The sequence below is a fragment of the Macaca nemestrina genome, chromosome 2, assembly GCF_043159975.1.
Source record: "Macaca nemestrina isolate mMacNem1 chromosome 2, mMacNem.hap1, whole genome shotgun sequence".
Classification (NCBI taxonomy): Eukaryota; Metazoa; Chordata; class Mammalia; order Primates; family Cercopithecidae; genus Macaca; species Macaca nemestrina.
The window spans coordinates 171,664,541-171,692,479 of NC_092126.1; the positions used below are offsets into that span (position 1 = coordinate 171,664,541).

The following is a 27,939-nucleotide window of genomic DNA, read 5'->3' on the forward strand; positions in this document are numbered from 1 at the left end:
ACCTCACCTTAACCAATTACATCTGCAATAACCCCATTTCCAAATAATACTGCATTCTAAGGTGGTGAGAGTTAGACTTCAACATGTTTTTTGGGAGACATAATTCAATGCATACCACCCAATAAGGCCTCTAGGATATTGAGAGACTTGGAGAACTGTCTCTCTCAACAGAGTAAACTTGCTTCTAATAGACAGCACTGCGAAAATTCTAGAGCCAGGTCATATTCTGAGATAGTTGTAGGTGGCATTCTTACCATTTCATCCAGATGTTACCCTGAAATCCTACTCTATTCTTCTGACTCTCCCTCTGTGGTAGAGAGGGGGAGGATGGCTCAGTGTGATTTATTTATGGTCAGGAAGGAATTATGATTCATTAGTACATGATCCATGGTCAGCCATATTACAAGAAGTGAATGTTCAGAGAAGACTGCCCTGCTATTCAACTAGACCAGTAATGGGAGAGTTAATGGGTGAAAAGCCTCTTTTCTTTGTGGTTCAATGGACCCATAGAAAATATCTCTTTTCCTTTTTTGATGGTCTACTATGAGAAGCACTCAATTCAGTATTAACATGTGACTGGGCTAAGGGACACTGAGGTAAACTAGTCCAGAAGCCATTCTACCTCACAAAGCTAACCAGACAAACCCTAGTAGGCACAGATTGTCCCCAGGTGGTAAACAGCACAGTCACAGAAAGCTGCCATCTCATTGAGCTAGTGTAGCATCTGGCTCACAGCAGGAGCTGAATCTGATTTATGTTTGATAAAGAAATGAACCTGATGTACTAAAAAATATTGACTTTGGAAATAGTACAAATATCACTAGATTACAAAGAGATTCTTTTGAAAAACAACTACAAATCAGAATAACAAGATAGGATTGGGAAAATGATGAAACGACAGAAAATGAGAAAACGTATGATAGAAATAAATGAAACAAATGAATCAAAATGAACTTGGTACAGAGAGGTATGGGGAAAAAATGAAGAGTAAAAATCAGTGGAGGAGAAAACAAAGGGAACAGAACAATTAAATAATTTAAAAAGTGTATTCCATGGTTTGGGTGGCCTGGAGAGCAACTCACATCTTAGCATGCAAGGGTTGAGTTTTGCAGCTGTGCAGAGTTAGCTTCTCCACCAAGTTCATCTCAGTAATGCGGTTCAGTGCTCCCAGCTTCTGTGCTGTTTAGCACTGTGTCATATCAACTTTTTCATAGACTATGCACATTCTGGAATCTGAAATAATACCACTCACCTATTTGCTCATTACCCTAAATCATTCCCAGTTAGAGGCCCCAATGACCTTGATGTAACTTGATAATGACAAATGAGATAAATGACTGAGTGTATGTTCTGGTAATTTCTATCTAAAGTTCAGGTGCTTGAAAGCACAGCTAAAATCCAAATAAAAACAGTGGTGATGTGATAAAACAGAAATCCTACCTTATGTCTCTCACCCCCCAAAAAAGAAGTATTTCAAAATTAAATTAAATGTTATATTATGCCATTTTTGTGTTGCTATAAAGAAACTCTTCGGGAGGCTGAGGCAGGTGGATCACCTAAGGTCAGGAGTTCGAGACCAGTCTGACCAACAAAGTTAAACCCCATCTCTACTAAATACAAAAAATAAGCTGGGTGTGGTGGCACATGCCTGCAATCCCAGCTACTTGGGAGTCTGAGGAAGGAGAATCGCTTGAAACCAGGAGGTGGAGGTTGCAGTGAGTTGAGATTGTGCCGTTGCAGCCCAGCCTGGGCAACAAGAGCAAAAGCCCATCTCGGAAGGAAGGAAGGAAGGAAGGAAGGAAGGAAGGAAGGAAGGAAGGAAGGAAGGAAGGAAGGAAGGAAGGAAGGAAGGAAGGAAGGAAGGAAGGAAGGGAGGGAGGGAGGGAGGGAGGGAGGGAGGGAGGGAGGGAGGGAGGGAGGGAGGGAGGGAGGGAAAAGAAAGAAAGAGAAAGAAAGAAAGAAAAAGAAAGAAAGAAAGAAAGGAGAAAGAGAGAGAAAGGAAGGAAGGAAGGAAGGAAGGAAGGAAGGAAGGAAGGAAGGAAGGAAGGAAGGAAGGAAGGAAGGAAGGAGAGGAAGGAAGAAAACTGAGACTGGGTAATTTATGAGGATAAGAGGTTTAATTAGCTCATGGGGTAGGCAGTACAGCAAGCATGATGCCAGCATCTGCTTCTGGTGAGGACCTCAAGGAATGTACAATCATGGTGTATTAGTTCATTTTCACACTGCCAAAAAGAACTGTCTGACACTGGGTAATTTATAAAGGAAAGAGGTTTAATTGACTCATGGTTCTGAATGGCTGAGGAGGCCTCAGGGAACTTACAGTGATGGTGGAAAGCAAAAGAGAAGCAAGGCACATCTTCACAAGGCAGCAAGAAAGAGGGTGAGTGTGAAGGAGGAACTGTCAAACACGTATAAATCCATCAGATCTCATGAGAACTCACTATCACAAGAACAGCATGGGGGAAACTGTCCCCATGATCCAATGACCTCCCACCATGGCCCTCCCTCAACATGTGGAGATTATGGGGATTATAATTCGAGGTGAGATTTGGATGGAGACACAGCCAAACCAAATCACATGGTGAAAGGCAAAGGGGGAGCAGCACATCACATGGAGAGAGGAAGGAAGAGAGAGAGAGTGGGGATGTAGGTACCACACACTTCCAAACAACCAGATCTTCAAGAACAAACTCACTCATCACCAAGCGGAAAGCACTGAGCTATTCATGAAAGATATGCTCCCATGATCCAAACACCTCCCACCAGGCCCCACCTTCCAACTCCAATACTGGGGATTACATTTCTACATGAGATTTGATAGGGACACAGATTCAAACTATAACGTTCTACCCCTGGCCCCACAAATCTCATGTTCTTCTCACACTGCAAAATACAATCATCCTCTACTAATAGTGCCACCAAAGTCTTAACTCAAATGTCCCAACTCCCAAATCCAAAGTCTCATCTGTAAATAAGTTCCTGACACCTATGAGCCTGTAAAATCAAAACAAGTGAATTAATTCCAACACACAATGGTAGTACAGGCATGGAGTAAACACTTCCTTTCCAGAAGGGAGAAATCAGCCAAAATAAAGGGCTACAGCCCTCAAGCAAGTTCAAAACCCAGTAGGGCAGTCATTAAAATCTTAAAGCTCCAAAATAATCTCCTTTGACTCCATGTCCGACATCCAGGGCACACTGATATGAGGGCTGGGCTTCCAAGACCTTGGGCAGCTTCATCCCCATGGCTTTGCAAGGTGCAGCCCCTGTGGCTGCTCTCATGGGCCAATGTTGAGTGCTTGTCACTTTTCCAGATGCAGGGTGTAAGCTGCCAATGAATCTATCATCCTGGGGTCTGGAGGACAGTAGCTCCTTCCCACAGCTCCACTAGGAAGTGCCCTAGTCGGGACTCTGTCAAGGAGGATTGGCAGCCTCCTTCACTCTTGAACTCTGTGCACATGCAGGCTTAACATCATGTGGAAGCCACCAAGACTTAAGGATTGCACTCTCTAGAACAGCAGCCTGAACTGTACCTGGGTCCCTTTGAGCCGTGGCTAGAGCTGGAGTGGAAGAGATGGAGGGAGCAATGTCCTGAGGCTGCTCAGGGCAGCAGGGCCCTAGGGCCTGGCCCCTCAGAACCATTCTTTCCTTCTAGGCTTCTGGGCCTGTCATGGGAGGGACTGCCTCAGAGATCTCAGAAATGCCTTAGAGAACTTTTTCTCATTGTCTTGGCTATCAACATGTGGCTCTTTTTTAGTCACAGAAATCTCTTTAATGAGTGGGTTGCTCTGAAACACTCTTGGATTCCTCTCCCAAAAAAGCTTTTCCCTTCTCTGCCACAGAGTCAGGCTGCAAATTTTCTAAACTTTTATACTCTGCTTCCGTTTTAAATATAAGTTCCAACTTTGGATCATGTCTTTGCTCCCATATCAGAGTGTAGGTTGTTAGAAGCAACCACGTCACTTCCTGAACACTTTACTGCTCAAAAATTTCCTCCGTCAGAGACCCTAGGTTGTCACTAGGTCAAACTTCCACAGATCGCTAGGGCATAGACACAATACAGCCAAGTTATTTGCAAAGGCATAGCAAGGGTGACCTTTGCTCCAGTTCCCAATAAGTTCCTCATTTCCTTTTGAGACCTCATCATCCTAGACTTCACTGTCCATATGACTATCAGCATTTTGGTCACAACCATTTAACCAGTCTCTAAGAAGTTCCAAACTTTTCCTCATCTTCCTATCTTCTTCTCACACCTCCAAACTCTTCTAATCTCTGCACATTACTCAGTTCCAAAGTTGCTTCCACATCACCAGGTATCTTTATAGCAACACCCCACTCCTTGGTACCAATTTCTATGTTAAGCGGTTTTTGTGTTGCTGTGAAGAAATACCTGAGACTGGGTAATTTATAAGGAAAAGAGGTTTAATTGACTCCTGGATCTCCAGGCAGTACAGAAAGCACGGTGCCAGCATCTGCTTCTGTTCAGGGCCTCAGGAAGATTACAGTTATGGCAGAGGCAAAGGAGAGGTAGTGCATTACATGGCCAGAGGAAGCGAGAGGAAGAGTGGTGGGAAAGGTGTCACACACTTCCAAACAACTAGATCTGGTGAGGATTCACTTGCTCATCACCAAGGGGATGGCACTAAGCCAGTCATGAAGAATATGCCCCCATGATCCAAATGCCTCCCTCCAGGTCCCACCTCCAATTTTAACACTGGGATTACATTTCAACACGGGATTTGGTGGGGACAAACATCCAAACTATATCATACCCTTTCTACCAAAGATGGCTTTGTCTTTCCAACCTTTCCTACCCTAACTGAGGAGACATATAGTTCTAGAGCAGTTTTTTTTTGTTTTTGCTGTTTTACTTTTTTTTGTTTTTTACTGGTTTTCTTTTCATTTTGCAACTGTAGGTTCAGTTTTGTTCCTGGCAACACATGTAATGTTTTGTTTCTGTTTGTGTAACACTAGCTACTAAAATGATTTTTATTCATTTCCACTGGCATCTCTATTTGATTAGGCTTACCTAAAACCTTGAGGTATCTGAGATAGGTGTTAATTCAGCAGAGGGTCCCCTGGCTGTTGCATTCTAGCTGATCTCCTTGGAGAATTCTAAAATATGGTTGATTAGGTTCATGGATCTAGCAACAGGATGCAGGAGCCTCCAGTGGAATTTTACTACTTCCCCAGCAGGCTAAGTGCCTCTGACTTTCTGAGGATACTTGCTGGTATCCTCTCACTGTCTCATCAAGCATAAAGGGCATATGAGTGGATGTCTCTGCTATGTGATCATTCAGTACATCAGTTTGCTCCAATGGGCTGGAAATAGTTTTATCTTAAATGGTATTTTTGCACTTCTTTCATAAGTTAAATTTCACTGGAAGTCCTTGATGGCACTTGCCTACAGTTAGCCACAGCTGCCAAATCCCCTTACTCAGAGGTACAGGCTCTTCAGATTCACTGGTAAAATGCCTTAGTGTTTCAACAAATCAGTGAAGGATGGAATCTTTCCGCAGGGCTGGTATCACACTGTGAGAATCATTCTCCTCCACAGTAATCCAAAGTCGTGAGGCATGACTGCACAGTTAGAGGGGCTGTGCTGACTCTTCTTTTTTTTTTTTTTTTTTTTTGAGACAGAGCCTCACTCTGTTGCACAGGCTGGAGTGCAGTGAGGTGATCTCGGCTCACTACAACCTCTGCCTCCCAGATTCAAGAGATTCTCCTGCCTCAGCCTCCCGAGTAGCTGGGGGTACAGGCACCCGGCACCACAACAGGCTAGTTTTTGTATTTTTAGTAGAGACAGGGTTCTACCGTGTTGGCCAGGCTGGTCTCAAACTCAAACTCCTGGCTTCAGGTGATCCCACCTGCCTCGGCCTCCCAAAGTGCCGGGATTACAGGCAAAAGTCACTGCGCCTGGCCCTAACTCTTCTTGTGAGTGACCTACATCAGCTAAGGGAGAGTCTGTTCCTTAAATACCCTGAGGGTATTATGATGCCCGACATATAGCAGGGGCTTAGTAAGTCTTGGCTGCTATATTAATTAAATTCATAACATATATTAATTAGATTAATAACGTCTATTAATTACTATGAAGTAATGAATACAACATTGCCAAAGACCTACTTTTACCATCTTCATTCCTTTTACTACAGAGAGGAGTGTTGTGACTTTTTTCCTTCTCAAAATTAAATTTTGTGTCCAAGGAGAATAACTCATTCATTTTTACCCGAATCCTGGTCCTAATTCAAAGATCCCAAAGAAAAAAAGTTACATGACATCTGCACAGCTATGCAAGAATCATTCTGATCAAGAAACATATGTTAAATTTTCAAATGTAAAACAAGCTACTTGAATATTGGTTATTTATATACACAAGGGTGCTCTGAACTCAGGAAAGAAATACATATTTTGAATTCAGGCCGGAGCACTGCACCTATCTGTACTTTCCTGATTTATAGACTGGTAAGCTCTTCACTGCGAGTTCCTACTGGGGAAAGAGTAGGTGTTAACTCAGTACAGGGACCATGTCTTCACTCATGTATCCACCAGAGCCCAGCACTGTGTCTAGGATGTGGAAGGGGGCACTGTAGAGTCAAATTCAGAAGGCTTCGGAATCAATGCCAGAGTTCAAATTTCAGTTCTTCCTCTTACTATCTGTGGACCCTTGGACAATTCCTTAGCCTCTCTATGCCTCATTTTCCTTATCTGGGATTTTACATAAATACTCACCTTACAGGGTTGTTATAAGTATTAAAGGTTGTGAATTATATAGAGTGCCTGATGCTTAGTGGGTGTTAAATAAACACCTGCTATAGTTTGAATGTACATGTTCCTCCAAAATTTATATATTGGAACTCAAGCCCCCAAGGTGATGGTATTAAAAGGTATTAGGCCTTGTGTGGTGATTAGGCCATGAGGGTTCTGTGTTCATTAATGGGGTTAATGCCCTTATAAAAGGGGCTTCAGAGAGCTGCCTAGGCCTTTCGTTTCTTCTCTCATGTGAGGACACAGCATTTGTCCCCACTGAAGGACACAGCACCAAGGTGCCATCTTGCAAACAGAGGGCAAGTCCTTACCAAACAGCACATGTGTTTGTTTTTTTGATCCTGGACTTCTCAGCCTCCAAAACTATGGGAAATACATTTTTAATATTTATAAATTACCCAGTCTAAGGTATTTTGTTATAGTAGCCCAAATGGACTAAGGCAATTTCTATCAAGTGAAATTCCCACAGATCATTATTTTTTTCCCTTTAGTTTGTTCTGAAATGGAATTTCTCCATAAGAAATTTTTTCATAAGGCAGAGTTCCTTATTGTGCAATCTATGTGAGCTAAGCTCATCCATCATAAGACTGATGCAATGTTCGCCCAAAGAATTACTGATTCAAAAATGTGGAACCAGGCAGGGCATGCTGGCTTACGTCTGTAATCCCAACACTTTGTGAGGACAGGCAGGAGGATCACCGGATGTCAGGGGTTTAAGATCAGCCTGGCCAACATGGTAGAACTCCATCTCTATTAAAAATACAAAAAATCAGTCGGGTGTGGTGGCACACGCCTGTAATCCCAGTTACTCGGAAGTCTGAGGCAGAAGAATCACTTGAGGGCAGAAGGTAGAGGTTGCGGTGAACTGAGATCATGCCACAGCACTCCAGCCCTGGGCAACAGTGTGAGGGAGACACCGTCTCAAAAAAAAAAAAAAAAAAAAAAAAAAAAAAAAAAAAAGAATGTGGAACCAGAATGGATCTTTAACTTTATCCTCCAGAAGGCCATTCAATATCTGTCTCATTAAAACAAAGGTCAGTAGCACAGTATTTACCCTAAACTCATATGAACCATACTGAGATTTATTCTTGCCCTTCAACATAGCTTTACCTTTTCAACTCAGGGCTGTAAAAGTTGACATATTTATTTTGAGAATATGTTATAGACTCACAGCCATGTCAGATCTTTGATTTCACTGAGTAGTAAATCAATTACATTTCGCAATGCTTTCTTGGCTAAAACATTCAAATTGAATTCTGGAAACAGTAATTTCTGTTCTGGTATCATATTTTTCAATAATTTTTTACCAGCCAACTCTTCTGTTTTTAGCAATCCTATTTATTTCATACAGTTCTACATCATACAGTCATTAACAAACATAAGGCTGGGCATGGGGACTCACGCCTGTAATCCCAGCACTTGTGGAGGCCAAGGCAGGTGGATCACCTGAGGTCGGGAGTTCGAGACCAGCCAGACCAACATGGAGAAACCCGTCTCTACCAAAAAATACAAAGTTATCAGGGTGTGGTGGCACATGCCTATAATTCCAGCTACTTGGGAGGCTGAGGCAGGAAGGAGGTTACAGTGAACCGAGATCATACCATTGCACTCCAGCCTAGGCAACAAGAGCGAAACGCTGTCTCAAATAATAAATAAATAAATAAATAAATAATAAAACAAGCATGAATTGCTCACAGATCCAATGTTCTCTGTGGCAGAAATGAAAAATGCTGGGATTTGTGGCAAGGTGTCCAGCCACCATAAAATTTCTTTGCAGCTGCCCAGGAAGAACACCAAATTCCACTAACATCCTAGCATGCAGACAGTGTCTTTCAAAATATTCACAATTTTTTAAAAAGTGACAATGCTGATGAGAGTGTATGGAAATTGCCACATATACTTGGCAGGTGAGGCTCTAAACTGGTAGTGTGGAGGGTAACTTGACAATGTTAATCAAAAATGGATACTTATCACTAGGAAATTATCCTAAGGTAATTATTACAAAGATATGGCTATAAGGATATTTCTTACAGCATTAATTTTAATGATGAAATTTGAGAACATTTTAAAATCCAACAATAAAGGGTTAATTAAATGAAAAATGATACATCCATTCAACAGATTTTCAAGGAAAAGTTACTCAGTCATTTCCATGTAGAACTTTCCACGTAGAAAGGACCAGCTTCCTCATCTGGTCTTGTTGGGACACCCCATTGAGTCACACCTTCCTATTTCCTGAGGAGATATCTACCCTGCCCGTTTATCTGATAGGCTGTAGCTGTGGGAAACTGGTTTATTACCAAAGGATTATAGAGATGAAGATATTCTCAATATGTTATGCAGATTACAGATGTATTTTAATATGCTAGGATGAGATGCACTAAATTGTGGGTTGTGGTTATCCTGGAGGATAGAATTAAAGAGGGTCTTTACATTTCCCAAATTGTTTGAATATTTTACAACGTTTTATCAAGGGAAAAATCTATTTTGAAATTTGGTAAAAGGGAATAATTATCTTGCTGGCCCGTTGTACAAATACCTTGAAGCTACAGTGACAGTCAATAAATTAAGCATGATAAACATTAATTAAGATCTGTGTTATTAATAAAGCAGCAGCAAAATAATAAAAGCAGGTACAAACTAACATCTAGAATCACCCTGTATTTTCCAAGGAGCTTTGCCTCAGAGGCCCATCTATTATGGATTATGTCACAAATGCTTACTGCCATACAAAGCAACTTTGACTTAATATATTGAAGAAAGGCTTAATGTTTTAAAATACACAATTATCTTTCTTTTGTTTGTTGGGTGCACATGTTGGCAAACAACTGTTTCGACATGAAAATTCCCATTTCTAGGTAGGAGCTGAGAGGAGTGAAAAAAAAAAAAGAAAATTTTTATTTCTGCAATTTGCAGCATGTTATCATCACATGGAGAAAAATTGAGTACCAGAGGCCCAAAAGAATCCTTCTCATTTGTTTCCCTAGCCAGTGGTTTTAATAGCACAGTAGGTGTATTACTAACACAGGGTTTGCATAATGACTATTCAGAGCTTACTCTCACTCAGTCACCACTGCCTGCAATTGGGAAAAAGTACATAGCATGCTAAGTGGGTCTGTAATTTAAGAAAGAAGAAAGATTGCTCTTTTGAAAAATAGACTTGACTATACTTTGGATGCAATCAAGCTATTACATTATTTCCTGTAGCTGAAATGCATAAACAAACTATCAAGAATTGGCACCTACCATTTGAAATGGTTCTCAAACAATTTTTGGGAGCAGAGACTATGAGCTGACTCAGGGAGTGTAGTAACCTTAAGCTTGTTTATCACATGCACAGTGTGAGGGCATTACCAAGGCCATGTGAAAGATGGCCTGGAGTCTACATTATTCAAGAAGTTGACCTTGGCCCGTTTAAGTGTGGAAATTTCACTTCTAAAATGTCCAAGGGAAATAGGCTTTAAAAGCACTCACAAGAATGATGTGCTGATTTCTGCCAATAATGCTACTACAATTTAAAATTTTATCTTTGTGCTTTACAGTTACCATAGCAGTGAAAGATTCGTAGCCAACAGAATTGTTTCAGTTTCAATGACTGATTAAATTAGCAGTTTTGCTCATTTGAAGCCATGCCAATTATATTTATTATCTACAATAGTGCTGCAGTCTATTATGCCATTAAAGCTTTCTGCGAATGATAACTAAAATGGCAGAATGTCTGCAAATAAAAACCAAGATTCTACTACTTGACTGCAGATGCAAAGTGGGAAAAGAGGGAAAAATAATCTCAGGCTTTAGCTTGGATCACTTCTGGTGACTTTTGGGAAAATATATCGAGACAGATATTCTTTGGAACTACACACTGGATTCTCATTCTCTACCCTAATTGCCACCACTCAGGGTAAACCTCTGTTCTAGGGCCTCAAATTTTTTCAAGAGCCTCAGCTCTATGTTGCAATTATTAGATACGACTGAAGGGATGGGAGTCTCCATGTGGGGGTTGCAACGTGTTGGAAGGAGAAATGCCCAGGTTCTGGGCATTTCGGTGCTCTTTTTACCTGCTCCTTACTCCAGCTGGGCTCCAGCACAGCTCTGAACTTAGCAACCTGCTTCCTGCTGGCTCTGAACTGATTTTGCTGTTTTCTCGCCCCTCTGTGTCGCTGCTGGTATGGCTAGGGCAAGGTGGGAGCCAGAACAGGGCACGTCCTGAAAGTTCTCTCCCAATCCATCCGCTTCCTGATGGAGGCTATTTCCACGGGGCGCCTACCCCCAATCCCAAACAGGGACCTAGACACCTTCTGATTCTCCAGGACTTTCCTCCCAGTTTTATTTCACTTTGGGATCCATTGGCCTCCCTCTCTTACTTTTGTGGCAACTCCAAGGTAAGGTTTCAGGAAATAATTCAGCTGCCATGGCTGGGAGGCATCTTTCCGGGAACAGGCAGGTCACCAGTGGCTGTCAAAGGGTCACTAGAACTTCTAGCAGGTACATTAAACAGTTTAGTTGACCCACAGGCCAATTTTCTTTAGCGTAATGGTTTTTCCTTTTTTCTTTTACATTAAAGGTCTTTTTAAAATGTTATACTGAATCCCAATACATAATATAGATATATCAGAGCTGCTGTGGTTGAAGCAGGAGTGGAGGCCCGGGGTTCTGCCCCCTCAGCAGCCCTGCCCCCACAGGGATCCCATAGGAACCTGTGGGTAAACCTAGAACTATAGAGAACAAAGAGAGAACACAGTCCAAGGAACTAAAAGTCCAAACATTTAGAGTGTGGCAATGTCTATACTTTCATCTATTTTATCTTTTTCTTATTATTCATGATGTGGATAAAATACCTTATTTCTTCTCTTACTAGATGTATCACTTGTTTTTTGTCTTTTGTTTGTTTGTTTGTTTCTACTGGTAAGAAAGAATAAGATGAACCGATAGTCCCCAGGCTTTTTTGACCTTTTGATGTTTTCTATCCATGGGGAAAAAAGTCTCAAACACCTATTCATCTTAGGCAAATCTCAATCCCAGGCACCATCCTAGGGTTTTAGGGGTTTAAACCCTTTAAATGACTTTAAGAGAGCAAACTACATTGTCTGTAACTCCTGGATGATGAAAAAAAAACTGTATAAATGTCAGCATCGGACCTAGGGTCTGGTCTGTAAGAGGAAGATGAATGCTAGAGAAGTGAAAACTGCTCATTCATTCAGTCATCTACCCACCCATCCATTCAATAAAACCATCCACCCATCCATTCTTCCTTCCATCCATTCAACAGATACTTCCTGGGCACGTATACAAGAGCTTCTCAAGAACCAGGGCATTGTCTCAGTCTTCCCTGTGTCCTCTACAGGTCTAGCACAATAAGCACAAAGTACATGCTCAAAAATTGTGGGGGTCAAAGACTTTGTTCTTGAACTCATGGCTCTAGGCTCTCAGAGTGGGTGGAATGACTCCTAAACTTTCTACTCCAATTGCCAAGATAAAAGCGATAATCTTGCCAGAGCATCCTCATAGCTAACCTATATTTCTCAGCTGCAGCTTAAGCTTAATTCCATCTTTCTGGCCTTTGAATGGAAGCAAACCAGTCCGGACTGCGGAGTCCTTAAGAGAAAGAATGAACTTTACACTGTAAGACACAAGACTAATTACTTTATTAGGTGCATTCTATAAGTTGAAGAGGAGAATTTTTGGCAAATAAATAAATAAATAAATAAATAATCAAACAGAGACTTTGGGGCCCGAGGAGCTCAGGAAAAGGGAAGCGGAGTCTTTGCATAGTTCTAAATGAACAGGAGGTGGCAGCAGTAGGCAACGCGGATTCTCGGCAGAAATGCAGCACTTGCAAAAACCAGGGACAGAAGGCTTTGAGAAAAAGGAGAAGGTCAGAAGGTGACTAACTATTTCTTTTTCGTAGAGACCATGGTGTGGAACATTCATCCTCTCTACCAGGGACAGGATGCGGCATCCTACATGATCTGCCTGGGCATCCCGTACCCTGTCATGCCAGCCTGGGAGGCTCCCTTGTTGCTGCCCATCTGCAGGCCTATTACGTTCTGTCCCTGGCGAAGCTGCTCCTCAGAAAAGCCTCTCCGATTCTGCTGAGCTTTCCTGGACAAGGAAAGTGAGAGGGAATAATGTCATTATGACAGTTTTCCAATCCTTTTCAAGCTATGCAATTAGACAGTCTCTCCTGGGGGTCCCCAAATAGATCAGCAGGTCCTACCCTGAGCCGTGGTTATGAGCTATGGCCCTATCCTGAGCTATCTATGGCCCTACCCTGAGCTATCTGTGGCCCTACCCTGAGCTATCTATGGCCCTACCCTGAGCTATCTATGGCCCTACTCTGAGCTATCTATGGCCCTACTCTGAGCTATCTATGGCCCTACTCTGAGCTATCTATGGCCCTATCCTGAGCTATGGTCTTACCCTGCACTGTGGACCTACCTCAGCCGTGGACCTACTCTGAGCTATCTCCAGCCCTAGCCTGAGCTGTGGCCCACCAGAATGCATGAGCTCCCTATCTTTTAGAAGCCCAGGTATTTTCCAGAATTCCAGCAAAGAGGAGGGCAGAATCTGTGGCTACCTCTCTGGGGAATTCACTCTCAGCTTTCCTTGTTTCTCTTTGTCCCCACTCTCCCTTCTTCCCCCACCACTTTAGGCCATCTCAGACTTCTAAGAAGCAGCCTGCTTCTTCTTACGCTTTCTCTCACAGCTACCTCAGGCCTTTGTGAAAATTAAAATTGGTTCTCTTACAAAGCACATCATTAGTCCCACCCTCACTTTCCCTGTATAGGGCCAAGATGAATATACCATTTTAGAGCCAAGGGGCCTAAGAGTTAATGAGGGGAAATGTCTCACTCTAGATTAGAGGTCTGCACACTTTGGTAAAGAGCCAGATAGTACACAGTTGTGGTTGTGTAGCCACATGGAACATGGTAGTTCACTAATAATACAGACACTAAAACCAGGGTTTCAAATGGCCAATATCTCAGAGGTTTTCAGGGCAAGCGTTCTTTAAGATGACATAAGCTAGTAACTTTTTAAAAAAAAATAACTGTCAAGGAGAAGAAAAGGGGATCATGGAAATGAATAATCAATTATTTGCCACGGGGCACTCTTCTACAACTAAGTTATCCAGTTTAAGCTTCCTGCCTACCCTACCCTCTGCAAAAAAAAGAAAAGAAAAGAAAAGAAAAATCACTTGAAGAAAAGGCCCTTTACTGAGAGATAACCATATAATTTGTCATCCAGACTAGGATGCTGTTGAGAGTGAAAGAGAGTTCTATTAATAAATACACTGGGACAACAGAGATATTAACTATGACTGTTCCAGACACACAGGACATATTTACCCTCTATTAAGTACACAAACAAAAGAAGGAAGGAAGGAAGGAAGGAAAGAAGGAAGGAAGAAGGGAAGGAGGGAAGGAGGGAAGGAGGGAGGGAGGGAAGGAGGGAGGGAGGGAAGGAGGGAAGGAGGGAAGGAGGGAGGGAGGTAGGCAAGAAAGCTCAAAGTTGGCTGAAGTCATAATAAAACTAAGTTCAGACATGAAGCCACCTTCAAGAAAGGTCATCCAGTCCTGCTGAGCCTCAGGAGAAACAGAACCTGAGTGGAGCTGGAGGATGCAGGTATCTGGTAGAAAAGGCCCAACCATTCCTCCTCTGGCTAGGTTACTGGCCTGTACAGAAGCATCAGTCTTTCATTGCTTTGGGGAAACAGTTGTGGAGACAGCAATGCTTGGTCCTGGGGCTTTGTACATAAAGCCTCTGTAGAGTTCCAAGGCTTCAGATCCTCCCTCTGGTTAAAATCACCTTCTGGGCCAGGGAGCAAGGAAGAGACTTTTACCTGTGAAACCAGGATGGCTCTCCCCGATAGCAGCCATCATCCTTGGTGACTGCAACACTGCCTAAAGCCATCAGGGTCCTCTGCACAGCTGCCATGTCCTTCCCTGGAAACCAAAAAAGAGATTAAAGCTAAGCACGTGTCAGAGCCAAGGAATGCTGGAAGGATACAGCTGGACACCCAGGAGGGAAGTTCTGATAGAAGGCTGCGCGTGACCACATTCAAGGGGGCAGTGCTGTCAAACACCTCCCAAAGTGGCCCTAAGACAACCATACCCAAACTTCTCAGAAAGGAACAAAAGGTAACCTGGTTCATTATTCTCTATATGGTACATACCAGAGATACCAAGTTTCTAATCCATTCATAGTTGCTGTATAAATAAAATCATCCATGTGCATCAAATTGAGTATTCGCTTTGCTCTTTGGGCCAGAGGTCTGGCAAATGAAGAACAGCAAATCAACACAGAAAGCACTCAATGTGACACAAGTGATAGGCCCTTTATTTTGTGCCACTTGAAAAGAGCTAAATGGAGACAATAAACAACTGGCTTGTGTGTGACAGGGAGGAGAGCAAGGGAGAAGGATGTGCGGTGTGGCCCCTGCACAGTGGGATGGGGAGCCCCGTTACCTAAGAAGCCCAGTGACCATTAACCTGTGGAGAAAGCAACTGGGCCCTACAAGTCAACCTTTCCTCCCATCCTTTCTCCTTTCTTCTCTTCCAGCTGACTGACATGTCCTAGACTGAGACGATGCTACTGTGGGGGTGGCCTGCAATTTAGAATCAGATCAAAAGTCCATGCAAGGCACCAGTGTGGAATACAAAAGCTAGAAAGCATAGGGTCAAAAGGGAAGGCAGCATCTAACCTGGTGGGGAACTATGAAAGTTAAGGGCAAATATTAAGGCTCTCTTTAGACCTGGTGAACCATCTGCAGTTTTTTGGCCCAGCTGCTGCAGCTCCGTCTCTGGGGAATACAGAATTACAGGGGAAAGGCAGATGGAAAGTGAGAACGGAGTATGAACTGTAATAAAATAAACAATTAAGGCCTTCAGAGGAAGTCCAGTTCAGGATCTTCATTTATTCGAAGAGGAGAGAGAGAAAGCTGATCCTCTCTCTCTCCCCTGTGCCCCCACCTTCACATTAACCACAGGGTGACTGCCTGAATCCTGAGGCCCTGTGGGACTGGGTGGTGAACACAAGGATAAAATGCTGTCAATGGATAGTATCCCAGACTCAAGGAATAACTGGGGAGGTGGAGAACGAAGTATTTCAGAAGCAGACGGAAGGGAGAGGGCATAAGGATTACTCAGAACTAAGAAGAAATACAGAAATGGTTGTTAGAATGACTCTTCCACAGGTGAAAGCATTTCTGTAATTGTCACCATATAATGGGGCACTTTTTAAAAAATATAAATGTGGTAATGATTTCCGAAGGCTCATTCTGTGAAGAGATAGGGAGAGGACTTGCTCTTAAGCAGCGAGCTATTAAAGGGAACCTAGAGAAATGATTGAGCAAAGGAAGGCTTAGGTTAGGTTATATCACTCATCTCTACTCTTTACAAAGAGCACCCTGGATACTTGTTTCTGGTGGTTGGAAAGAGCTATTCTGATATGTCCAGGATCTGGGAAAATGTGGGGCCTGACATCCAGCAGCGCAGCCACAGATACTACCCTGGAGCAATGGGTGAAGAAGCAAAGTTTTATTAAATCATAGAACCAGACTCCTTCACAAGTAGCTAGTTCATCCCTGGCATCCCTGCATCTAGAAAATTCCCAACACTTAGTTCCCTTTGTCCTTTCTGGGTTCATGTAGTAGTCTATACAACACTTCTTAAATATAAGACTATATATAAGAACTTATAAGAACTAACACTTATATATAAGTGTTATATATAACACTTCTTGTATAGACTACTACATGAACCCAGAAAGGACAAAGGGAACTAAGTTGCAGGCTAGGATAAAATATCCAGGAGCCTAGAACTATCAATACAACCCACCCTCATCCCAGGAGAGTGGAAAAGGAAGTGATTACATTTGAGGAAGAAGCCACTAGGGAAGCAGGCATTATTTGACAGGAAGAAATTGGAATTTTTTCCTTAAGAAACTTTCCAAAGCAAGATATTTTATATAAATTATAGGGTAGACACTGTATATATCATCTCAACCTCATGGAGTTGGGATTATTCCTCCTCATGTGTGGATGAGAAAACTAATTCAAAGAGGTTAATTAACATGCCCAGAGTCACCCAATCAGTTAATAGAGCCCAGCTCTAGATCAGACCTGTCTGAATGCAAAGCCCTTGAACAATCCACCATGCCATGCCGCCATCTCCCATGGCGCCCACTGCAGGCTGGATGAGGAAGCACATTCCTCAGTAGGAACCAGCGATCAGGGATGATCTGAAAGGGTCACAATGGCTGTTTTGTGCCAGGCCAGAGGAGACACACTGAGGGGGATAAAACTGGAGCACAGATTTCAGACCTTATAGAATCAAGGGCACCAACCCCAATGTCCATAAGTCTTTGAGTGTTTTTGTCTGGGTTTCTCCATATCTTCATCCAAACGAGATTGAAACAAAGAAAAGCAGTGAGGGCCTCACTTCTGATGTTCTGCCCAAGTGATATCGTTTGGATGTTTTGTCCTCTCCAAATCTCATGTTGAAACGTGACCTCCAGTGTGGGAGCTGGGCTTAGTAGGAGGTATTTGGGTCATGAGGGCAGATCCCTCATGAACGGGTTGGTGCTGACCTCATGATAATGAGTGAGTTCTTATGTATGAGTTCACACAAGATCTGGCTGTTTAAGAGCCTGGCACCTTTACCTTCTGTCTCTTGCTCCCTCTCTCACCATGTGACATACACATACTGGCGCCCCTTCACCTTCCACAATGATTGTAAGCTTCCTGCGGCCCTTGCCAGAAGCAGGTGCCAGCACCACACTTCCTGTCCGGTCTACAGAACCATGAGCTGAAATAAAACCTCCTTATAAATTACCCAGTCTCAAATATTCCTTTAAAGCAACAAAAATAGACTAGTACACTAAGTTAATGATTGCCAAGATTCTAAATAACATTATGACCAGAAATCTGCCTTCTGGAACCGGTTCACATCTAGCTTATTTTCTTGTTATGTTAGTCTTGTTATGTTTCCTAATTTCAGCACTCTTGGACTGACAGGATGGGAAGAGGGCCTTTTTCCAGCCTTCCCTGTCTTGCTTTGCCAGTTCAGAAGCCCAGATCAAGTACCATTGGATGAGAGTGGCACACAGAAGGAGTCAGGGCCACTTTTAGAAGCCGATTTCTGCAACTGGGGATCAAAAATTTAAGTGCATAAAAAAACACTGAGGTTAAGGAAGCTCTGTGATGTGCACCAAGTATAAAACAATGAAAGGCTGGGCACAATGGCTCACACCAGTAATTTCAACACTTTGGGAGGCTTAGGCAGGAGGACTGCTTGAGTCCAGGAGTTTCAGGCTGTAGTGACCTATGATTGCACCACTGCACTCCAGACTGGGCAACAGAGGGAACCCCTGTCTCTAAATAACAATAAGATAAGTGAAATAAATTTAAAAACAAGAAAAGCTAAAGTAGTCATATCACAACCAAGCATCGTATCTGCCCAATGACGAAGCCTTCAAAATTGTGCAAGTACAAAAAATGGCCATACACAGCCTGCTTCAGGGCCGGGTTTCCCAAGCTTCTTGGATTATTTATGGGAGTTGGCCGGTGGGTGGCGGGGGGGTGGGGGAGCGCATCTCTTTTAAAATATGCATTTTGAGGTCATTCTCCTGAGAGAATGGTTTGGTAAGTTCTGGGAGTCCATATTTTTAATAAGCTTCCCGGGTGATTCTTATCTTCAGGCAAGTTTGAGAGTTATAGGTGTTGCCTGGTGATTTGCAAGCTAAACTGATCTTCAGGATTACCCGAGAATCTTAAATATTCAGATTCTGGGGCAGTCTCCTGAGATGATTCTGAGGCAGCCAGATGGACAGGCAGATACTACTCTAAAGCTTTGGTTTTCAATGTTTAAAAACATCCCCATGTCTGCCATGTGGTAAGTACTAAATAATATTTGTTAAGCAATAACTCCTTTCTTCAGAGATATCGTCCACAAAGTCAAAAGTAAAAGCGATCATTAGAAGAACTCTGTTCCAAGTTGGAAGTCAGCCTGGAGCCCTGCAGCTTGGAATGACTTTGCTCCCTGACAGCCACCCTGGATGCTTTGGTAGATTGCTGGGGCTCCTTGGGTGAGCTGGAAAGCCACTGCTCCAGGCCATTCTTCCAAGAAAAGAAAAACATTCCTCAAAGAAGGATCAGCTAAGTGTTGGTCATTTTCTGGATGGAGGGATAGCAGAAATGAGATAGAGTCTGGTTATCCAAGAGCTGGTGGAATCTGAAAAGCATACCTACTGTATGATTCCCACTTTATGACATACTGGAAAAGGCAAAACTCTTGAGACAGTAAAAAGATCAGTGGTTGCCAGGGTTGAGGGTGGGAGGGATGAAAAGGCAAAGCACAGAAGATTTTTAGGGCAGTACTTGATATGATACTGCAATGATAAATACACGTCATTATACATTTGGCCAAACGCATTGAATGTATAACAGCAAGAGTGAACCTAATGTAAACTGTGTATTTTGGATGATGTGCCAATGTAGGTTGATCACTTGCAACATGTGGGGAGAGAGGGCATATGGAAAATACTTCTCAATTTTGCTGTGACCCTAAAACTGCTTGAAAATATTAGTCTTAAACAAAAAAGGAGTTGATGGCACGGTAGCTTTCTCTGTCTCACCTGGCAAGCGTTTTCAGCAGGAGTCACCTAGCAACTGACAGCTTGACTTGACAACACAGCGCTCCCTATTTCCTACATTATCACAAAGTAATGTTATTCAAAGTGTGATCCTGCACCCCACATTACTAAGTTATAACTCCTGGGGTGTGGGACTGGAGGTTCTGCATTGTAAGGCCCCAACCCAGGTATCCTTAATGCTATAAAGATACTTTAATAAGGATTTTGTTCCCTTAAATTCTTTATTACTTCCAAGATATCTTATGTATGTCTATGAAAATAAAAAGTAAATGAAAAGGATGAAGATAAAGAAAAAAGGTAAAAGAGAAGTCCTCTGGGTGTGTCAACTTGGATTGGACAGTCTCTACTTTCTATTTCTACTTTTAATACAAAAAAATCAGTCTTGCAGTCAAAGTTCTTTGTCTCAGAGCTATTATACTTCTATTATATATCAGTCTTGACTCAGCCTTGTAACTCTTAGAATACTGGCTTTTTCCATCTTTCTTGGACTTACAGAGAAAGTAAGCAGTTGTGTATGAAACCATGTCTTATTTCCCTGAATAATAACTTGGGCCTAAGCTTCCAATTCTCCAGTGAAGGGAGACCAAAATATTGCCACAATCAAGGGAGAAATATCAGAGGGGAGGTTGGGTTTGCTCTGTGGATTTTATAAATGTTTGTTGCTTGCCTCCCTGACTCCCACTGCTCTGGGTGGTGGCTCTGAAAATGGGGTTCCCAGACCAGCAGAATCAGTATGGTCTGTGAATTGGTAAGAAATACAAATTCTTGGCCTCACCTCAGACCTAATACCTCAGAAACTCTGCTGTTGGGGTTTAGCAGTCTGTGCTTTAACAAACCTACCTAGTGATTCTGATGCACGCTGGCATTAGAGAGCCACTGCTAAAGGAAAAACCCACCAAATACAATCGTCAGCAGCCACTTGAAATAAATGCAGTGACGGCTGCTCTGATAGAAATCAAGGCTTCAAGGCCGGGTGCGGTGGCTCACGCCTGTAATCCCAGCACTTTGGGAGGCCAAGGTGGGCAGTTCAGGAGGTCAGGAGATCGAGACCATCCTGGCTAACACGGTGGAACCCCATCTCTACTAAAAATACAAAAAATTAGCCGGGCGCGGTGGTAGGCGCCTGTAGTCCCAGCTACTCGGGGCGCTGAGGCAGGAGAATGGCGTGAACCCGGGAGGCGGAGCTTGCAGTGAGCCGAGATCGCGCCACCGCACTCCAGCCTGGGCGGCACAGCAAGACTCCGTCTCAAAAAAAAAAAAAAAAAAAAAAAAAAAAAAAAGGAAAATGAGGCTTCGAGCAGCAGACACTTGTGATGTCTCTAGTCCTTCCAGGTACTTTACTTACAAGATCCCAAGATATCTGTCATGCTGTGTGAAATATCTCTTCACTCTTGCTGTTGAGGAATGACACACAAAATGACGCCTTCCCAGAGAATATATTTGAACCTCCAGGCACTTCCAGTGTAAACCACGCCTCCCTAACTCCCAGTCATCAAGAAAGGGGAACAGGCACGACATGATCATGTGTCCAGGATCCTTCTCAGTGGGATTACTAACGAGAGCCGTGAGACCGATCGATCTGCGAGTCTTACCTGCTCTGACATTCTAGAATTTTATACGTTCAATGCACATCATGTGGTTACACAAATGAACCAAAAAGATCAGTTGCTGAATGACTAATGGTGTGGGGGGAAAAGCCAACATTTATTAGGTGTCTAGTAGCCAGGCACTGTGCTAGCTTCTTTACATAGTTAATCCTTACAAAAATTCTACAAAAGAGAGGTATTAGGACTGTTCACCAAGAAGGGAACTGAGGCTCTGAGAAACTAAGCATCTTAAACAAGGTCACCCAGTTATTATGTAGCAAAAGAGATTTCAACCCATCTACCTGACTCCAAAACTCATGCTCTTTCCAGTGTAGCGGGGTCTTCTGTGTCTGGAATTGGTAAAGCAATAAATTACGGGGAAAGACATCAAGAAGGTAATGACCACAAAGTGGAAAAAACTCTCAATAAAGTGACTCCTAAAGTCTGGTCATTCGTATTAGAGAACAGCTGATGAAGTAAAGGCTCCACAGCTGTCAGAGAGGGCAAAGGTCATCCAGGCAACCCCACCAGCTCCTGTATGTGGCCACTAAGTCCATTTGTTCTAAGACAGAATGTGTGTTTTTCCAGACTTACTCTTCCCTCCCTTATTTTCTGTTAATCTTAGAAAAGACAAGTCAATGACAATAATAATTTCTGCATTACCAACTTTTATTATCCTCTACTATCATCATGAACCAGGCTAAGCACTTCTAATGAACTATCTCATTTACTCTCCATATCAACCCTGTGAAATAGACATGATTATCCCCACTTTGCAACTGAGAATATCGAGGCTTAGAGATGTTAATTGATAAGTGCTAGAGCACAGGACTGTCCAGGCAGTCTAATTTCTGACTCAGGAGCCTGTACGCTCCTGTAATACCTTCCGGGATAAGCTTGCACTGCAGTCTTTCTCTCCCGCTACTAGACCGGAACACTCACTTGCTCTAAAATGTTCTCTCTCTCTTACACACACCCTTCCCTTTCTTGCTCTGCTTTTTCTCCCTTTCCCAGTTTCTGTCCACGGAAAAGATGCTTAAGTCTTACCGGCAGAGTACTTTCTTCTGAATCATAGACAGCTGAGATGGCCCCACCCCTGCCCTTTCCAGGGCACCCATGGCAAATCCAAAAGTAATCTGCCAGGCCATTCACCTTCTGTTATTCACGAGAAGACTTCCCAGGCCCGTTCCATTCCTCTAAGCCACCCTACTTCTTCTCCATCACTGAAAGCAAGTGGTCACCCCAGCTCTGCCCTAGGGGGACTTCAGTAGCTTTGTCTATAATGTCCCTGTGATTGTGTTGTTTTTCTGAACCATTTAGCTTTAAATTTTCACTTTAAAGCCTTGAATCTTGTATTCCAATTACCCTGCAGTCTATTTGAAGTATTTCACCTGGGGTGATTAAGGATGGTGGATGGTGGTACATCTGGGGCCTCAGCCTGTAGAAGTGATTGAAGCCTAAACAAGAAGGCATTTGGCAAGGCTGGGCTTCTCCAGACTTACAAGTTTGCAACATCCAGGCAGCCTGGAGAGTCACAGGGCAGCTGTGGGCAAGCAGAGCCCTCACTTGGGAGAAGGCACTGAGTAGGGGAGATGGGAGACTGAGAGCTGTTGGGCATGAAATACCTGCAGAGGAAAAGAAGCTCCTAGGCAAGGAGGGCTGGAGCCACAGTGGCCACAGACACCACAACCAAGGTGCAGGGAATCCGGAATTAATGTAAGTTGATATGTGAGGACAGCATTAAAACCACAGTCAAGGTGGAGAATAGTAGGGAGAATGTGGGACTAAGCTAAGCAAACAGCTAGTCTAATAGCTGTGTGCACAAACATGTATCCCCTCACATGCACAAAGACACACAACACGTGCCAACCCTGCCCCGCAGCATTCCTTTGATTCCAGTTTTCTTATGTCACACATGAGTGACAACCAATTCTTGCAGAAAGGACCCCAGCCTCACTTGCTCAGTCTGCTCTGCAGTACTGCCAGCCTTCCCCTACCTCTCCCTGCTTCTCTGCTCAAAGCAACCCACTTTTCTACCTCCTGCCCTATTGCATGGTGACCAGCATTGGCCTAAGCTTCAGACAGTATCCCGGGGAATATCAGATATCCTCTCCAACCTATAACAAATCTCCCTGGACTTCGGTCCTCAGTTGCCATTCCATGGAGGGGGCCATCAGACCCTCTCAGGGCCATTTGGAAACTCCGAAGCACCTGCTTTCCTATTGACAGCTCTCCTCTTCATCCCTACCTACTGCATGACCTGCCTACAGTTCTTCCTGCTACCTGTCAGTCCTGCTGCCCTTGGAGTGGACCTGCTCCCCTTGGAGTGGACCTGCTCTCTTATTTCCTTTAAAGCCCCACTTTTCTACCCTGGGGCTGGGACTCTTAGTGTCCGTCTTGTTCCCCTGGAGCTAACTGGTCCATGGTCCTGGCTCAGGCGACCACACTCATCCCTCCGGGCCTCCCTCTTCCTTTAGAGGAGTCTAACACACAGGTCTGGGGCAGGTGGTATATACCCCCTCCGACTGTGTACATCAGGGACCATTTCTCCCTACACTCCTCCACACTTGCTGTGAGCACCTCTGAGGAATAAAGTTTTACCTTTGTGTTCTTTGTAAAAAGGGGGAGAGGCAAGTAAAGCATCCTCAGTAGCATGAAGACAGGAAAGCTCTCAGAATCCTCACCTCCCACAGACCTCCTGGCTTCTTCCTCCTCCTACACACTTCCTGCACTTGGTGGGGTGGGGGGGACTCATCCGGGTCCCTTCCATTCACACTGACTCTCCATCCTTCTGTCCCACACAGCCCTGAATCATCTTCCTCCTCCTCCTCCTCACCTCCTCCCTCACCTTCTCTTCATCCTCATCAGCTAGTCACCATTATGACTCAACAGCACACTCACGGTGTAGGTGAAGGAAACTAAGCCTCCTGGTCCAAGAATGGGTTGGCAGACTAGTTAAGGCTCTATGCTTTGCTGTCAGAGAGCCCAGGTTTGAGTTCTGGCTCTGCTCTCTCATGGACACAAGTAACCATGGGCAAGCTTCAGTTTCATCATCTTTGAAACGAGAAAATTAAAAAACATTTACCTCATAGGATTGTTAGCAGAATTGACTGGCATTATGCAATAAAGCACTTGTAAAATGCCTAGTGCATAGGAAAACATCAACAAGCAGGAGCTATCTGTATTAGCTGGAAAAAAATCATCATAGTTTTGATCTAGGAAGCAGGGATCAAATCTCAACTGTGAAATTACATGAGAATTTGGAGGCTCAACAGCAAGTTCCATAGACTGGCCTGGCCTGCAGTTTTGAATATCTGAATTTCTAAATAATGGCAAACCACAAGGTAACTAATTAGCATCTTAGGATTTTAACCACGCACCTATGAGGGAAACACACATTGCTAGCTCTTTGCATGACGCCGAGGATTAAGGAGGCAATTGTGTCTTTATAAATCATAGTGTGAGGAGTAGTAGAATGGTCTTCTGCTAGAGATCTATTTCAACTGTCATCTGAATACCCTTTAAAATACCATGTCTCTCCATCAGGGGAAAGCTACCCCATTCTCACTGTGAACAGAGCCATTTGGGTCACTGCCCTGGGGATCCTGTTGGTTGGGCCACTAATGACAGCCAGTGACAAAGAGCATGTGAGAGCAGAGTCAATCTGACAGTCCTACTCTGACTAGCTGGTATCTCCTGGTGCCTCAGGCAGGCCTAGTGGAGAAGGAACACAGTCACATGGTTGGGTATACACATTTTCGCTAAAGGGGACACTAACGACACCATGACCGAAGTTCCCAAATTCTCTGGCAGTGTCTCCGTTCACATCATGTCCCCCAGTAATGGCAGATTATTAAATATGTCCAGGAGTGTGATTTGATTTTTATGCTTTTGTAAGATTTCCTCACCAAGTCAATTCACAAATGTGAAGGAAAAAAGCACCTGTCACACTGTGAGCAGAATACATGTCCGGAAGGCAGAGTCACCAAGCTCCCAGATCATGGTTTAACAAAAGGTGGGAGTGCTATCTATTTCTCAGATTGACAAAATAGCCCCAGATGGCTTTGTCTCTAAGCTGCAGCTGAGCGAGAAGCACACTGGCCCCCTGCCTCCCTTCTCCTCTGGTAACTGTGATTGTTATGGGAGGGGTAAGAGGAATAAAAGGCATGTATGTCACCATTAGCTTCCTCTAGCTTGAGGCTTCTGTTTACATTAGTTGCTGAGATCCCCTCTGTGTCCTCAGGGTGTGTGTTCCATTAGAAGAGAGTAGATCTTTTTAATAGAACGTAACAATGGGGAAGGCAAACAGTGCCCCCAGAATAACAGCTGAGAGCATCTTACACACATCAACAGGCACAGGGAAGAACACTGTGAGCAGTTTTTACAAGGAGATGGGGCAAAGGAGAGAAGAAGAAAAGAACAATCCCAAAAGCGAGAGGGCTGTTTACCTTCCCATAGATCCACCGTCTGAAAGATGTCAGTGGTTCTGACACCATAGGTCTCCGCAGCTTTTAGGAACTGGGAGATTTGCTCCATCTGTTTAAAAGCCATCTTTGACTCAGAGATCTTCGGTATGGGCTCTTGTCCTGGTGGGTATAAACTATTTATCAGCTTGCACAGGACCTGAAGTGGGAGGGGAGAGACAGAATCAATGTTTCCGTTTGTATTTACAGGTCAAGAATGAGAAGTGAATCCTGCTCACATGGGGCACTGCCCATCCAGTTTGGGCAGGAGCAAGTCATGGGCCCCAGGAAGGCATGGGCTCAGGGCTGTGTAGCCAGGCACCTGTACTAAGCCCCAAAGACCCAGATGACCCCATTCCTAGCGCTGCTCCTTACTACAGAGATTCCTGTAGCCCAGGAGCGCCATTCCCTCCCTGTTCCTCCCTTCCTTTTTCTGGAGGAGGGAAAGAATGTTTACAGATAGGGAATGACGTGACGTGATGAGGACGTGATTCCAGACTTTCAAAGGAGGAATGACTTAGTGGCTCCTGAGGTTGGCAGAGCTCAAATGATAGAGTCTAATATTATTTCTTCTATCAAAAGGCAAATAAGAAGCAGGCTGCAATTTACTCATCCCATATATTTTAATAATGTGTAAAAGAAGTGAATGTGGTACCTTTTTCCCAGATATATATATATAACCCAAGCTCAGGGCAACCCAGCAGAAGCACTGGATAGCAGTTATGTAACAGTAAATCACAGGCTGCAGGAAAGGATGGGCTTGTTTGGATCACAGAGCCTGCGGCCCTCAAACCCTCAAACACACACGAGCATCTGGTCAGAAAGACAGTTAACAAGTAAGGACTCCCTTTAGTTTCATGAGGACCCATCCACTCAATAAACAGACACTGAACACTTCCAGGGGGCATGGCTCCCACAAGAATGTGAAGGTGGCTAGTCCCCCTCCTCCCTCCTTTGTTTTACTGTGTAACCAACGCGTTCCCCTAAGGAAAGAAATGGCCCCAGAAGAGCTGATGCACTAGGAAGGCTGGGGAAATCACAAGGACATACTTATCTCTATTCTCATTAGAAAAATCAAAAAGGCCTCGAATTTGCCAACTCAGAAGGGAGATGTGATGCTAGGGTGAGTGGAGAACCCCCAAGCTAGCTAGGGAATAGTGCATGGAGCCCAAATCTTCCAATCCTGAAGAAATAAAGGCATTCCCATCCCTCCTGGTGAGACACAGAGCTTGGCAACAGCAGCTCTTCCCGCAGCCTTACGTTAAAAGAAAGGGCCCTGGAGGGTTTCCCTGCCCACCGCCCCAGCAACCGAGATCGCTGCCGGCCTTACCGTCCCGTCCATTAACCATTTCTGAAAATGGGCCCTGCCGGGGGGCGGGTGCTCTATGTCCTCTGCGCACTGCAGGATGATCCAGTCCACCAGCTTGTTCTCCAGGTCCGCATCATACTTCTGCTCGATCTTTTCCTGCACCTCTCGGCTTAAGCCATAGCTCGGGCCCCTGTTAGCCATCTCTGGAAAGAAGAGAGGACACGCGCGGCATCCACACAATAGCAGCAGCAGGCTCTGGCTCCCTGCAGACGGGGCTGGGATATGGCTGGGCAGCCTGGCCCAGCAGCAGCAAAGCGGGCAGAAAGCCGGGCGTGGTTTAAATCAAGGAGCCAATGAAGCCAATGGGGTTTCACCTACAAACGGGAAAGAAAAGCACAGCCACGCGCCAGTAACTCTAGAATAAAGCTCCGGCCGGTCCAGGGGGGCTGGAACCCCCCTCTCGATCCCGCCTATCAATGAGACGAGATGATATAACATGGGCTCACAATTAAGTATGAACCCCCAGGCAGCAAGGGGGATGGGTGGCGGACGTTTCCTCCCCCTTCTCAGTAGCACTTTGCAAAGGCAGAAACCGTGAGATCGGGAAGAGCAGGTAATTAGCAGGCAGGGAGGAAGCCTCCTTTCATGTTGAACTGCTGCTGCTGCCTCGTGCCTGGAAGAATGGCACATTGATTTGATTTTCTCGTGGCTGAGATGGCTCAAGGAGGGCCGTTGCTAAGAGCCCTCCAAAAAGCCAGCCCTCTCCCGTGTCAGTCAACCCGCCTGCCTCCCTCCCGCTGAGAGCCTCTTTCTCATCTGCACAATTCTTTCCCTCTTCTGGGGAGACAGCCGATTGTCTACGATTGTCTACGAGGCCGGCAGCTGCACAAGGGGATGAGGGCCTGTGGGAGGGTCCGTGCTACCGACTGTCCATCTGTCGGGAATAGCCAAGCCAGTTTCCCCCTGCCCTGAGGTCACAACTGTCTGGCAGGACGGGAGAGGAGGGACTGAGAGCTGCTATCATTTACTTGTTCAGCTGCCAGCCCAACTTCACCCAGAAGCTTTCATCCTGAAACTGTTGTGCCTCCGTTTGACTAATTCAAGGGAGATATTTTTTTCATGCTACCCTTAATTGAAAGACACTAAGAGCAAGTTTTCTAAA

General features: G+C 44.3%; 1 protein-coding gene across 1 annotated transcript; it reads right to left on the bottom strand.

The window, feature by feature from the left end:
- Positions 1-12,391: 12,391 nt before the first annotated feature.
- On the bottom strand, positions 12,392-27,491 carry LOC105470407 (transgelin 3). Its single transcript, XM_011722385.3, has 4 exons — positions 26,799-27,491; positions 25,454-25,628; positions 14,609-14,711; positions 12,392-12,870 (listed from the first exon to the last, which is right to left on the bottom strand). Exons 1-4 carry the CDS (start codon positions 26,976-26,978, stop codon positions 12,729-12,731), a joined length of 600 nt encoding a protein of 199 aa, XP_011720687.2. The 5' UTR covers positions 26,979-27,491; the 3' UTR covers positions 12,392-12,728.
- Positions 27,492-27,939: the final 448 nt, after the last annotated feature.